A 14,866-nucleotide genomic window follows, 5' to 3' on the forward strand; every position below is an offset into this window, starting at 1 on the left:
AAGTCGCGCATGCCACTCCGTGCGAGAATAGACGAGACCAACCTCCCCAAGATGTCTTCTTTAGAGACCAACGACAACGGCCCAGTCACTAATGGCGCAAAGCCACAGACGGGCATCAAAGTCATTATTATCGGCGCAGGTACGTCCTTAGCAGTCCGTGCCACAGCCCCGTTCTAACACACATCACCAGGTTTCGGCGGCCTTACAGCAGCCATAGAATGCATCCGCCACGGCCACACACCCGTCATCTACGAATCCTTCCCCTCGCTCAAGATCCTCGGCGACATAATAACCTTCGGTCCCAACGCCGGGCGCATCTTTGCGCGTTGGAGTGATGGACGCGTCGCGCGCGACATGCGTAAGATCTCGATCGATCTCACCGAATACGGCTTCAACATCCACAAATGGGACACTGGCGAGATTGTCATAAACCAGAAGACACCACCACGCGACGAGAAGGCGCCGAACTTCAACGGGCACCGCGGTGAACTACACGAGATTGTGTTCAACTATGCCAAGGAGATTGGCGTCGAGATCAATTTGGGACAACGAGTGGAGAAATACTGGGAGGATGAGAAGGAGGCGGGCATCGTGCTAGAAGATGGCACGCGCGTTGCTGGCGATCTCGTGGTTGCAAGTGATGGTGTGCGAAGCAAGGCGAGAACCCTAGTGTTGGGATATGAAGACAAGCCAAAGAGCAGTGGTTACGCTGTCTGGCGAGCATGGTTCACCAATAAAGACATGATCGCAGACCCGGAGACGAAGCAATTCTGCGAAAACGGCGATTCCTTTAACGGATGGATCGGTAGGCCTTCTTCGACTCTGAAGACTAATCGTACGCTAACACTCCCAAGGCCCAGATGTACACTTCCTATTCAGCACCATCAAGAACGGCACCGACTGCTGTTGGGTGCTTACCCACCGTGACGACCACGACATCGACGAATCCTGGTCCTTCCCCGGCTACCTCAAAGACGTCAAGACTGTGTTGGACGGCTGGGATCCAATGTGCTGGAAAATCGTTTCCAAGACACCGGAAGAGAAACTCGTTGACTGGAAACTCGTATACCGGGACCCGTTGCCCAACTGGGTTTCAGGCTATGGCTCCGCGCCAGGTCACGGTCGGATATGCTTGCTAGGCGACGCAGCGCATCCCTTCCTTCCAACAAGTGCGCAAGGCGCGACGCAAGCACTCGAAGATGGTGTCACACTCGCCGTGTTGCTACGAAAAGCTGGAAAGGATAACGTACGAGGCGCGTTACGAGCGTACCAGGATATACGCTACGATCGCGTCAAGGCTGTGCAGAAAACGGGTGAGACGACGAGGGACATGTGGCACAAGACAGACTGGGAGAAGGTGAAGAAGGACCCGACACTGATTCAGTTCCCAAGAGAGGATTGGGTATTCCACCATGATGCTGAGAAGCATGCGGAGGAACTGGGGGATGAGTCGATCAAGAAGGCTAGTGCTGTTGCTACGTAGATAAATCGAGCGGAATCCTCACAAGGATACACCCAACAAGATTTTAAAGCTCATTGAAAATGCTTCACGATGTGTCTGTGGCAAATGGTGTCAGGCTCTTATGATGTCTCCGAAAAAGTGCACAGCTCAGAGGCACGTAAGCCACGTCCAGCCTTGCGTCAGTTCGATAGTAACACCGGGACACATCAGCAATGACATCGAAGCAGAAAACGCGTAGTAGAAGGAGCAAGAAAATCGATTGATCCCAAGAGCAAAGCCTAACTATATGTGCGAGCCAGAGGCGTCAAGCGACGATATCTCCTTACAAATGGATCCACTCGTTGCAGCAAGTCATAGCTCAGCCACTCTTCTCCGCACCGACAACCTCGTGGTGCACAACCTCATCCTTGTCGCTATCACGCCTCTCGATCTTGTCGTCAACACCAGCTGCAACACGGCCAGTACAGACGTACTTTCTGAACTTGCGCGCCGGAAGCCTAGCCTCAAACATCTCATCAATCTCTTCGAGAGTGCGGTTCTTGATCTCGGGCAGGTAGAAGTATACCCATGCTGCTGTGATGAAGCAAGATGGTCCCCAGATCCAGCCTACATATGATGTTAGTATGGGGTTGAGTTGTAGAGAGGGGAAGCTGGAGGTCTTACCATATTCAGGGCCCCAATTGAGAGAATCGGGGTTGATGAAGTATGGTGCAGTGAAGGTGGTGAGCCAAGCACCTGCGAAAGCGACTGCCGATGCGATACCAAACGTGTATGAGCGCAGGCGCTGCGATGGGATTTCTCCGCCAGAAAGCCAGGCGTAAGCAGCGATCATACCGTTGTAACCGATGATGTAAATGACTGAGAGACCGACAATAGCCTTGGATAGGTCAGTAAGAACCTCGCATAGGCCATAAAATGAAGATAAACCTACCTTTCCAGTGCTTGTCGTGCCAGGGTTGACGTGGTAGACAGCCGCGATGATAAGTTGCGTAACACCACAGATAGAAAGACCAGTCATGAGGAAAACGCGACGGCGACCGATCTTCGAGATAACGCTGCTGTTGATCATAACTACAACGACACCGACGGCGGTCAAGATGCACGAGTTCATGAAGGGGCTACCAACATTCGCCATCTTGTTCAATGTTAGTCCAGTTCACTCAGAAGAATGGGAGCGGTGTACTCACCTGGAAGAAGTACGTTCCGTACGCAATTACAAACATGGCACCCGAAGCAGCCTGAGTCGATACCGCAGCAATAGCCAACAGCGTGCGCCTACGATCAACAGGATCTTTCCAGATGTCCAGGAAGTTCGCGCTCGACTTGACAGCCTTTTCAGCATCAATCGCCGCTTGGATCTCTGCTACTTCGCCGGGAACGCTTTCGGGATGAGGACGCATCCACAGGAGCGCCTTCTCGGCTTGCGCTGGCTTTTCGACTAGAATCAGCCAACGTGGCGATTCGGGAATGAAGAACAGGCCAAGAGACATGAGAACCGGGACGATGAAGATCATTCCAAGTGGGATGATATACGAGTTCCGACCGTTCATATCGTGTGTTGCGTTGTCGATCACAGTGCCGATGAGTGTGCCCACCGAAGTCCAGATCTGGAAAACGGATATCATGAGACCGCGGTATCGAGCTGGGGCAGATTCCTGGTCGTAGGTCAGTGATGTAACGGACGAAGGAATGGGAACACGGACCTGGATATAAAGCTGCGAAAAGGTCATATACCACCCATTTGCAATACCAATCAAGAGTCGTCCAGAATACAATCCCGCAATGTTGGTCGTAGTCATCATGACAATGTTCGCAACGCAGCAAAGCGCACTGGCCATCCAGAGACATTGGCGCCTCCCCAGCTTCTTCGCGAAGACACCAGCGAACATTGAGCTGATAAAAGCACCCAGTGTCATCAAAGACGAGATGAGTTGCTGACGCTCGGGAGAGATGTTGTAGCCTATAGGCGTCATGGGATCAGGATGGCCAAAGACTTCGAGAAAGCCGCGCATGGCTTGTAGACCGCCGATAGCACCAAAGTCAATGCCGTACTGGAACGGCGACATGGAAACGAGGGTACATGCCGCGAGGCATTTCCAATTGGAAAGCAGACTGCTTGTTAGATCGGGCATTTTGGTGGTTTCCTTCTCCAAAGGTGGTGATGAAGAAATTCAAGATGATGCGGCGAGGTTTTGCTCGATGTTGCGAAGTAGGGTTAGCTTCAAGAAGCGATAAACTTTCAACTAGAGAGGCTGGCACCAGCGATCCTTCTGCCTCATAACAGGGCATCCCTTTCATCCAGACTGGCATGCAGATCTTTGTGAATGTGGTCCCACCAGCATTCTTGTCCCAATATATGCCGATAGTGCCTGGAAATGCTTAGCTTGCCCCTACCCCGGAATCCACAGGCAGCCTAAAGTGTGGAGTGCGGAGGTGGCGGTGTACCATGTACGATATCTCAGGTATTAATGCTGGTACTTCCCGTTTCCGCGTGGCGTACGAGACCAATCATCACGATGCCCGGTAGCTATTCAGAAAGGGTGACAAAACGCCCGGCAGTTTCTGCCGTTCTAGTGCTTGTCTTGCTACCCGCCATCTTTTTGGAATAGCACATGGCCAGGCTGTCGCTTCGAAACTTTATCAAGGCCGCCACGACGACCTCCCTAGAAAGATGCGACCCCAGAAAACCAACATCGCATTTACAATCAGGGAAACCCAGGGGAGTTCACAGGCTGTACGGTACTACCGTGCGGTCGGAGCGATAACGCCGTGTGACATTGGCCATGATTGTGAAGTACAGTAAAGATCTGCATGTACTAACTTTCACAGCTGTGCATAGCGAGTCAATAAACTTCATGTCCTCCACTTCGGAATCGGGAAGTGGAGAGACTCGTGCCCGCCTGAAGGATCAAAGTGTTCAAAGCAAGTGTTGCGATCCGCTGATGTGGACAGAAAATGAAGTTGATGGTTGAGAGGCGGGGAAGTCGACTGCGAAGGTGGTGGGGCACTTTCCAGATAGAACCTTGCAACTCTACAGGTATGCCGCTTACGTAGTATTAAATCTGAAGCAGCAAACAGTGTCTAAGACAACGAATTTGCCAGGCTAGACTCAGGAGTCTCTCAGACTACCCTCCTTGACCATGTCCACAACGTTCATGAAGTTATCGTACATGTAGCTACGCCGCTTCTGCCCTTGCTCATTTTCGAAGACCAACTTCCATTTATCCTCCTCATCAAAACCGTCCCAATTCACTTTTACCCAATCGTGGCAGGATGCATCAGAGTCACAGTGGTTGTTGTTGACATCTTCATGCAGTTCTGCATTGTCGTACTCCAAAACATCATCATCAAGATACCTGCCTACTATCATAGTCCTCTCATGAAAGTAGAAGTTCTCGGTCTCGTAGTAGCTTACGGCCGAATTGGCGCAAGCCCTGAAGAAAGCGCGAAGGGTATTTGGGTAATGGAAGTTCGTGTTCTTGAGGACAATGCGACGGATCGTGGAGGAGTGTACGTTGATGATACTCGCGAGTGTAGGTGCAGTAGTGCTCGTAACGAGTCCGTTGATATGGAGCGAACGTAGGCGGAATGGAGGACTGCCGCCCAGTAGCTGGAGCAGAGGAGCCCAACTCTCATTGCGGATCTGATACTTACCGATACCCTGATCGCCAACAGACAAAGCCAATGCTTGGAGATTTGCATTGGTATTGATAAGCTTGACGAGGGCTGACATGTATGCATCAGTCTTCAAGGTGGCCATGTCGAGTTCCAGTTTCAATGACGTTAAGCCGCGTAAAGCAGGTGAAATAGCCTCGAAGAGCGACTTTGGAGTTCCCAGTAGCCAAGTCTGCCACTTCAACCCGAACCCTACAACCCTGAACTCTTCAAGCTGCTGTGGCGCACATCGTATGGTGTCCACCAGAGCATGCATGACCCTGTATATGGGAAGCGCATGCATGATATGGGTGTGTTTTGGTGAATAGGCTATCGAGAATTCGGGACGGAACCCCATAACACCCATTGCCAAAGGATTGGATGTTGAAATCACGGGGTAGCACAATTTGTCAGCCATCCCTTTCAGCGGGGGAGGTGCGCGAAGCGTGATACTCTTCAGATTCGGTAGACGCCGAAAGATAGCACTGAACAAGTTTCGCACGTCAGATTCGCTGAGCGTGGTTCCAATGCAAGGCGATTTCGCTGTGTCCATGCTTTGACCGTATCGCAAGCTCGTCGGTGACCGACATTCCAACTTAAAGTATATCTCGAGTGCGCGAATACGGGTTGCAAATCGTAAATGAGACAGGGCCTCGAGACGTTCGACGCTCGTGATAGTGAGTTGACATCTTCGGCTGGAAAACTTCGCTTCGGTCTTAAGGTAGGGTGGTTAGCGACTCATTAACGAGCACCTTGGAGTGAGATAGAGTACAAGCTAGGGAAAGATCGAGCTTTGGGTAAGGGGAGAAGGTACTTACAAGAGCATGATCGATGGCCTGTAATATAGTCCGACTGCCGAGCGCTTGTAGTATGCTCAGAGATTTCTTGTCGAGATTCTCAGCGATCATGCCGATGAGCTCGGTGGGTAGGTCTTCCAGACTTCTCCCAACTGGCGGTGATCTGTAGTCCGACATGAACACATCAATGTCTGTGTGATCCATGATAGCCCTGTCCTCGGGCGTAAAGCTGTCCTCGTCCATGTTGGATGGTGAGATGTGGCTGGAGGTGCTCGGGGTGAAAATAAAATGTTGCAGATTTTATGTGTGGGTTCGAGATGAATGGCGGTACGAGTGATGCGAGCGGTGGCTACCATGGTCCTGGCTGACGATAGGAAGGGCTATCTGTGGCACCACCCCATTCAACAAGGGAGCTGAACAGGCGCCCTGCAGCCTACATTCGTGTTGAAACAAGTGTTAGCAAGATCGTAATCCAACGTAGGCATCCTGAGTTGTTTCCTTCTATCTTTTATGTAGACGGGTGTCCAATTTTCCCTATGAGTGGGTGGGATAGAGTGGTACTGCTTCCCTGGTCCACAAAGGAGGAGACCCTTTCGGTCGCTACGTCCGATTTTTGGCTGACCATATACAGTCGGGATTTCGAGGGCGTTGTGTTCGTCATGGCTTTCTACGCGGATGTTCGCGCGCATCGTGTGCGGCGCAGTCGAGTTGAAAGAGGAGAGCATAGGGTGCTAGGGGATCATGGCGCTCCTAGTGCTCGAGTCGTGATAGAAAGTGCAATAGTAGGTACTAGACAAAGTACATTGCGATGAAGGGCATCGTGATTTTGGTGTCGACATGTTCAGAGACGTCGATGATGCCCAGGTGCATTCCGGCGCTACTGCGTAGCTAAGCGTCGCGTCGCGTCGCGTCCGGGGTTCGGCACAACACCTGCCGCAAGCTCCTTGCCTGCCGCCTCACGTGCGCATCCGGCACAATGCCCACAGATGCTGGCCCACCTGCATCCTTCCGTGTATCAGTGCGAGAGACTTGCATGTCTTCGGGTGTGAAATGCCCACGAGGCTGCAAACTTTACCCGGCTGTCTGTGCCCCACCCCCGCGATGTGGGGTTAGGCGTTGCGCGCATGCAACCCTCCGAGGATGGCTACTTTCAATGCTGCTGGCGGCGATGCCTGTTGATTAGCAAGCTCTGATTCATGTGTTTGTTCATTGGTCGCTTCATAACAGACGCGTCGTGCGAGCTGCAATGCATCCCTTGGTCTCAACTGTTGCTTGGAGCAGTCTTCTTCTGAGGAGCATTCCCAGTGAACACGATCAATACAGCGGAAAACATGGCGATAGAGCAAATGTTTGAGGCGTTGCCTCTACACTATCTGCAGCATGGCATCTCCAAGTTTGGTGCTGGCAATATCGCCTTGGCAGTCTTCTTGACCGCACTTTTAGGTGTACTTGCAGATTATGCTTGGATGCTGTATATGAGATCGAAGATGGTAAGAGCAACACACAGGATTTGATGATGGTACTAACGTTGAATAGCCCCCAGGGCCCTTCCCATACCCCATCGTTGGCAACACGTTCCAGCTGCCTGACAACAAGCCCTGGATTTTCTTCGAGGAGCTATCCAAGAAATACAGCACGCCGCTGATAACGTATTGGATCGGACGTAACCCAACCGTTTGGATCAACGATGCATGGACCGCAAATGAACTACTCGACAAAAGAGCTGGCATATACTGCTCGCGCCCGCGCATGCTTGTCTTTGCCGAACTCGGATCTGGCCAAAACAACCTCGTGAACCTGATCACTACTACGCAGGCGCAGCGGGAGCGGTTTCGGATGCTACGCAAAGTGACGCACCAGGGCGTTGGCATCCAGCAGGTGAAGAAGTACCGCGACTTCCAAAATGATGAGAGCAAAGTCGTCGCCCTCGATCTCCTGAGCACCCCCGAAAATTACGTCGCGCACTTTGAACGCTACGCGACCAGTGTGGTCTCTATCATCGGCTTTGGCAGACGCGTTGCGAGCCACGAAGATCCAATCATCACTGAGGTCATCGCATTGATGCACAGAGCGGCTGATCTGAACGTACCGGGCAAGACATTCCCTATGCTAATGGAGACCTTTCCGATTCTTGCTCGCGCACCTACGGAATATGCCCCATGGAAGCACGGCATGGGATCGAAGAAGAAGTCATCCCGCGGCCATGACTTCTTTTATTCGCTCGCCAGAGAAGCAAACGAGAAGCCAGGACACGAAGACTGCTATTCAAAGATGTTGTTTCGCGAGCAGGAGAAATACGGTCTCAATCACAAGGAGATTTCGGCATTAACTGGTAACCTGTTCGGTGCGGGGTCCGACACATCAAGTAGTACGCTCATCACCGCTGTTCTCGCCATGCGAGCGTTCCCAGAAACTATGCAGGCCGCGTGGGAAGAGCTAGATCGCGTTGTCGGAGAGGACCGTAGTCCTTCGTTCGAGGACGATGCAAACCTACCTTACATGCGAGCATTTGTAAAGGAAGTGTTCCGATGGCGATCAGTAGCCATTATCGGTGGACAACCACACGCTCCAGTTCAAGACGATTACTACAACGGTTATCTGATCCCGCAATCCGCATGGGTACAGGGCAACGTCTGGGCGATACACCATAACGAGCGTGACTTTCCTGAACCCGACCGTTTCAACCCGAACCGCTTCTTGAAGGACCATCCTGATTCGCGACCTTTCCCCGGCGAAAGAGGGTACATGACATTTGGTTGGGGCCGTCGAGTGTGCTCAGGTCAGGCGCTTGCGGAGCAGGGCACATGGCTGACGGTAGCGCGATTGGTCTGGGGCTTCAGGATCGAGCCAGCACTAGATGAGAATGGGAAGCCCATTTCGGTCGACATATTTGATTACACGTAAGTGTCTACTGGAAAGCGATCAGTATGTGAGATACTGACATCTGCAAGTAACGGTTTGAACATGCGACCGCAGCCGTTCAAAGTGAGCATAAAGCCTCGGAGTGAAAGGATACGTCAAGCTATCGTACGAGAGGGCGAACAGGCATTGGCAGACCTTGCGCAATACGAGGGTGAGACAAAGTATCGCATGAGTACATTCTACAAGAAGTAGATCTTGCCATGAGAAAGTAGTAGCCGGGACGGATTTGACGGTAGTGAGTGGTGGGCTGACGCATAGTCTTGGTCAGCCAAGGCGAATGTCCATCCAACTCTTTTTAACCGGTGATGCCTCCAATAAGGTTGATGTGGTCCCAGTACCAATTCTTTCCCAATGCGAGCCCCGACACTGAACTACCAGGACATGATGCTCTCTATCGTGTCCATGACGAAAATACCAGGGCAAGTGCAGTACATAAGACTCCAAGAGAAAGCTGGGAAGATCGTGAGCTGTAGGTTCAACATCAATGAACGTTGATGCCAGTCCGATGCGGGAGATTTTCGGGTCAGGCTCAAGATAGTATGAACGAGATCTCTGCGATTGCGGCAGTGGGAGCGGCATTATACGAGTAACGTGAGCACTGATATGGATGTATATAGTCGGTGCCTGTGTGATGGAGTCGTATAGTGTTTGGTAAGTTTTCCAGTCAACAATTTTCCCGTCGTTGAGCTCCGGCTTCACTGCACATGAAATTTCAGTCTTGTCTCGGGACAATCTGGCGTTGTCCAACATCTTCAACCCCCTGGCCCATCGTACAGTGCCTTCCCATCCGGTCCACGACCAGCTAGGAAATTCGACTCGTCGTCTAGCTGGGCTTTCCACATCCCAGCTCAAGTTGCTGACGAATCTTCGGTGCGATATGTTAAGCGGTGTTTTGTCCGACCCAAAAAGATCGTTGTCACAGTACGGCAGTCCCCAAAGGTGTCTGAGACCATTTGAGTGTCCCAGAGACGCGAAGATCCCAAGCATTGCATTCAGTACATCGCTTTCATATGTGAGCGAGCGCCTTGTGAACGCTTCGATCCGGCCGAGGACTGTCATAGCGTAGCCCTTGACAGATGGGAAGAGGCCTGGGTCTTGTTCTTCGAAAAAGTATCCAGTTTTTCCCCCACCACGACGCCAGAACATATGTTCGGGGGCTATCCAGCCTTCCATCCGAAATCTTTTTTGACATTCGAAATAAAGTTGAGTGTCGGTGAAGACAAGACGTCTAGTCGGAAGCAAGCCTTCTTGATATGTCCAGCCTCTCGTACTCCATGCCGTGTTCTCTAGGGTATCGTTACAAAACATGGGCGTGGAATCCAGTTTTCGCTGCCCAATGTAGAGAGGGTGGTTCACTTTACGTTGCCGGCTAACACCTGGCAGTCCGTAAGCCCCATCATATCCCGCCGCTGCGATGATTGTGAAGACAGACCCTGCATAGACCTTGTCCATTTGTTTGAGCTGTCGATGAAAGTCTTCTGAAGATTTCTCCAAGCAATATCTATCGACCCAAAGGTAGTCGTACCCAAGCATCAGCGTGACCTTGATGGCATCCTCGATAGTTCGAGGTAAGTTGCACGATAAGACGTCCGGCTCCAACGACTCAGCGCCCGCTTGCTGGCCAGGATGTTGTGCGTCCGGCTTGCCCCACACATAGCTCAATGTCACATACGACCCAGCTGGTGGCAGTTTTCCAACTAAGCGGTTTCTGCAGTCGATGACCTTCAGATTGTGTACGTTGGTATCGTACTTTGACTCGGTCAAAAACTGAAATTTGTGACATCCATGACCCTTTACGCATGACGCGATCCACTCGCGGGCTTCTGTGTAATCATCGATCAGAGGTGTAATTGCTCGCAGATTCTGACTGATGGGTCCATCCGGATCGAAGATGATGGAACTGCGGATACCGAACAAATCGAAGAGACTGTACTCCTTGCGTCGTTCAATACAAAGTATGGGTGCTTCGATCTTTTCGAGAAGAGGTGTTACTGCGACGTGAGATTGCACTGCGTTAAGGTTGCACACCCCGCCTTCTGGCACCTGACCCATGCTGCCGGATATGAATCTGCAGAGACTACAAGTTTCTGGCTTCAATCGAGTTATTTTCAAGATGGTTCGGACCGGTACCCCAGGGTTGAATCGAAGTGCATCGTCCAGATCGAAAGCTGCGCACTGCGAACAGAGGTTGTTAGGCGGTTCGACCACCATCGGGCTTTGAGGAAGAGGAGATAATGTCATGGTCCGACAGGTCTTCTGGAATCGCAGTCGACCCGCATGAGCTGATCTTGATTTGATGTAAATCTGAGTGTGGAATTGCGCAGAGGTGGAAGTGGAACAACTGCGCCCCATGCCTGCAGGACGCCTGCAACATTCGGTAGCCAGTGATACACAATTAGCTCAGCAACGCGACATGGGGAAACTTGGATTCGATTTTGACTGCAGCATCGCTGTTAGCGTTGAGCATAACCCCAAAGTGAAGAAAAGCTTCTCCAAACGCGCTGATGGGATTCAGACGTCTCTTGTATCTCCGGCATGATGCGACCGCTTGAGGCAATGGTGAGGATGGTGGAGAGGCCGTTCCCGATGCTATTGTCGCCTTGAACATCAGGAGCGTCATCCGTGATCAACGCCAGATCGAAATTTGCCTGTTACGGGCAGACCTGCTGATGTAAGCACGCACGTACCATCGCGTCATCGCGGTGCGCTGCCCTTGCAGAAACCGAAAACGTCTCCTTGTTGCATCTCGGTATCGTTATTGTTTATCGTGACCTGGCAACATTAATCGCACTCATGTCGCATGCATTGGGTCTAAACGCAATTCGACATGCGCGGTGTAGCACACTGACGACATCGATTGAACAACGATGAAGCAACCCCGCGCTTCTATCACTCAAATCTCGGCCAGGTCTTCACCCAAATCTATGATGGCGAGTTCGAGTTATCGAGGATGCTTCATTCACCATGCCATTTTCCGTCATCAGGAATAGCAGGCAGCTCCAACCGTTGACCGTTGGTAGGCTACACAGCAAAGTTCGTCTACGAGATCGTTTGAAACACGACCTCTCAAACTCCATTGTTTGGGCGCATTTGCTCCTGTTTTCGGCACTCATCTTTTGTGCGGCAAAGAAGTCATTTCTTTGTTGTAGTATGGGCCATTCGCTGCTCATCAAGACAGCGTTCTGCGCAATGGAAGACGAACTACTCACGGATGTCGCACCTCTAACAAAAGCTATCATCTTTTGTATCGATTCAGCTCTTGTGCCCGGCAAGCTAAATGGCCCCACCGTACGCAAATTTTTATAACTATTTCAGATATGATGCCAACGAATTTATCCATCAGAATAGGAATTGGACGACTGGTGAGTAGATTTGCTAAGTACAGACAAAGGTCACTTGCTTATAGTAGCCACTAGCGGAACGTATTCGGACAATTTCTACTATATGGACCGGGGATGGGAACGTCAAAAATTACTATGCTACTCAAACCCAGAATGCGGGTGGAAATTGGAAGGCGACCAGTCCTGGATTGCCGAACCCGAACCCAATACCAGTGAATCCATTCACGGTTGCAGATGTTAGCCATGCAAAGACTACGCAAACTATGCCTGCATCTGCACCTGCGACCGGAGCGAATGTTCTGCCTGTCGCCGCTGCTCCTGCATACGTCTCGTCTAACCTACATGACTTCTGGCCAAGGCTGCCATGGTCTGCACCGGACGATCCCGCTCCACCATTCCTTGACATGCAAGCGTTAAAAGACGATGTTGATTTCGTAAAGGAACATTGGCTCGACACTGAGCCGCGCATGCCTCCACCGAACGACAACTCTCGTTGGCATGGCATCAAGCTATTAGGATCTGGTAGCTATGGCGCAGCCGGCTTGTGGGCTGAAGCCGATGCAGCAAACAATATTCGTGACGTATGTATCTAGTCACAGACACGATCAGTGCCCTTTCCTCAGCGATAAGCTAACATCAACATCAGAGAATGGTGATCAAAGAAGCCAAAGCCTTCACACCAAGCCGATGGCGCGATCCCAAGAACTGGCGGGACCGATTGCCACAAGAAATACGTATCCACCAGCTTCTCGAAGAACGTCGTGTCGTGGAACCAGCCATGTGTCGTCATATTATCCGTTGCCGCGCACACCGACTATGGATGGAACATAGAAGATACAGATTGTATCTAGATTACCATTCGGGTGGCGACATGAACGCGGCAATGACATTTCATGCTAAAAGCTGGAAGGACGGGAAACCCACCGACGAGGACATATTCGTACCAGAAGGTTTCGTCTGGTATACCATCAAAGCGCTCGCGACTGCTTGTCTGGTGCTTCGCGAAGGCAACATCGATGACACCCCGGTTGACGGCTGGAGACCCATCACCCACTTGGATTTGCAGTTACCAAACATACTTTTGGATGTTTATACTCCACAGATTCCGGAAGCCAAAGGAAAGTCAAAAGCGGGCTCCTCCAAGAGTGCTAGACTCAACCGTGCCGACGCTGACGATTGGAGGGCTAGAGAGCCTCCCGTGATGCCTGTTCTCGCAGACTTTGGTATTTCCTTCTTCAGTCCGGATCGTGGCAACTGTCCGATTACCGACAATCCTGACGACTATGTCATCCACGAAACTGACACGCGATATCCTCCTGTAAGTACCTTTCCTTCTCCGAAACATCACTCGCTACGACTGCTAATCGCTCTTAGGAAATGCACCAACAAGAAGAACCGTACTATCTCGAGATGGGTGAAAGAACTGATGTTTGGGGCATCGGTCACATCGCATGGAGACTCTTATGTAATAAACAAGTTGATGCATTTGGTCCGATTCGTTGTGACACGAATCGGTCGCGCAGCACGAAAAAAGATGACCAGCCTAAAATTCCGTTAGCTCTTAGACATGAGCGCAACGTCCGTCCCAATGATGAAAAAGGTGTACTCGCAGAGAAGAGCACTGCACAATATACAGCTGGGAAGTACGGGCCAGAAGTCAAAGAGTTAGTGCGGAGGTGCTTGAACTTCGATCATAATCTCAGACCAACTCTGAAAGAAATCCTTGCTGAGGTCGATCAATCCTTCTCGGAGGACGACGTTTTGATAGACCAGGTCAGGGACAAAGACGGCCTGCAACTCATTCTGCCAGATACACCCGAGTTCGCCATTGGACAGCCAGTCGATGCAGCTAAAAGAAGGGGACGTGAATGAGACTTAGTCTGGCCACTGCTGTAGAACAAATGCAATCATCACTCAATATTAGCGAGTGCCGCCTTTACTTCGCCCTCCCGATGTCTCTCGCTACTCTTGGACCAGCAAACCCCAATCGGCCTTGCCGTGAGGCCTCCTGTATCTGCGCCGCTGCCTAATGAAGTCACTAACTGGGAAGTTCTTATTGATGATCGTGAGGACGGTACGATCTCTGTCCATTGATGCCAAACTCGGCTGTCATCCCATCATCTTAGTTGGCTGGCTGGCTTGTACATTGTCTTGTCTATCTTGTTGGACAGCTCCTCCACCGGTAAATTTGCTTCACTATGCAAGACAAGGTGATCACAGAGCTGTTGTCGACAAGCCGCCTCGTATTGACCGTCCAATGAAAGACTGAAGATAGGGCTCGTGTGTTGCGGAATGCAAGGGCTCACTGAAGCTGGGTACGTGATACGATACGGTTTACAGCACGCCATCAGATCTACTTGAAGCTTGAATGTTTTCAGACAGGAAGAAACGTCATCTCGATATCACCACACCATCTCTTCATGTCGCTCAACGCCAATGTCTCGGAAAGAAAGGCACGATCCTCGGCGCTTAAAGCTTGATTCAGGTAGAAAGATTCACTGCGGGCCTATCCGGCGTGGCATCCACGACGTCAGAAAGGTAAGAGCTACTACCCATTGAACGATTCAAGCGTAAGGCCAGCAAGAAGGTCTAAGACACAGATTATCCATGGAGAAATTGCTTCCGTCCACTGTACCCATCGCACTGCGGGGGAAACTGGGGTAATCATACTAAGCCGGCGGGTGGATACG

The 14,866-nt window shown here is 51.2% G+C and overlaps 5 protein-coding genes across 5 annotated transcripts; 3 read left to right on the plus strand and 2 right to left on the minus strand.

The window, feature by feature from the left end:
- Positions 1-9: 9 nt before the first annotated feature.
- Positions 10-1,483, plus strand: J4E87_000092 (uncharacterized protein; the record flags this gene model as incomplete). The annotated part of the gene is made up of 3 exons (XM_049371751.1): positions 10-139; positions 191-805; positions 855-1,483. 3 exons carry the CDS (start codon positions 10-12, stop codon positions 1,481-1,483), a joined length of 1,374 nt encoding a protein of 457 aa, XP_049237885.1.
- A 337-nt stretch (positions 1,484-1,820) lies between these two features.
- On the minus strand, positions 1,821-3,594 carry J4E87_000093 (uncharacterized protein; the record flags this gene model as incomplete). The annotated part of the gene is made up of 5 exons (XM_049371752.1): positions 1,821-2,068; positions 2,126-2,339; positions 2,394-2,597; positions 2,650-3,117; positions 3,166-3,594. The coding sequence occupies 5 exons, from the start codon at positions 3,592-3,594 to the stop codon at positions 1,821-1,823; spliced, it is 1,563 nt and encodes a 520-aa protein (XP_049237886.1).
- Positions 3,595-4,571: 977 nt separating this feature from the next.
- Positions 4,572-6,156, minus strand: J4E87_000094 (uncharacterized protein; the record flags this gene model as incomplete). Its single annotated transcript, XM_049371753.1, has 2 exons — positions 4,572-5,354; positions 5,935-6,156. The coding sequence occupies 2 exons, from the start codon at positions 6,154-6,156 to the stop codon at positions 4,572-4,574; spliced, it is 1,005 nt and encodes a 334-aa protein (XP_049237887.1).
- Positions 6,157-7,244: 1,088 nt separating this feature from the next.
- On the plus strand, positions 7,245-9,027 carry J4E87_000095 (uncharacterized protein; the record flags this gene model as incomplete). Its single annotated transcript, XM_049371754.1, has 3 exons — positions 7,245-7,403; positions 7,450-8,813; positions 8,865-9,027. The coding sequence occupies 3 exons, from the start codon at positions 7,245-7,247 to the stop codon at positions 9,025-9,027; spliced, it is 1,686 nt and encodes a 561-aa protein (XP_049237888.1).
- A 3,412-nt stretch (positions 9,028-12,439) lies between these two features.
- Positions 12,440-14,048, plus strand: J4E87_000096 (uncharacterized protein; the record flags this gene model as incomplete). Its single annotated transcript, XM_049371755.1, has 4 exons — positions 12,440-12,757; positions 12,823-12,910; positions 13,028-13,494; positions 13,719-14,048. The coding sequence occupies 4 exons, from the start codon at positions 12,440-12,442 to the stop codon at positions 14,046-14,048; spliced, it is 1,203 nt and encodes a 400-aa protein (XP_049237889.1).
- Positions 14,049-14,866: the final 818 nt, after the last annotated feature.

Source organism: Alternaria ethzedia, assembly GCF_023757985.1.
Source record: "Alternaria ethzedia strain BMP 0044 chromosome Unknown scaffold_1, whole genome shotgun sequence".
Classification (NCBI taxonomy): Eukaryota; Fungi; Ascomycota; class Dothideomycetes; order Pleosporales; family Pleosporaceae; genus Alternaria; species Alternaria ethzedia.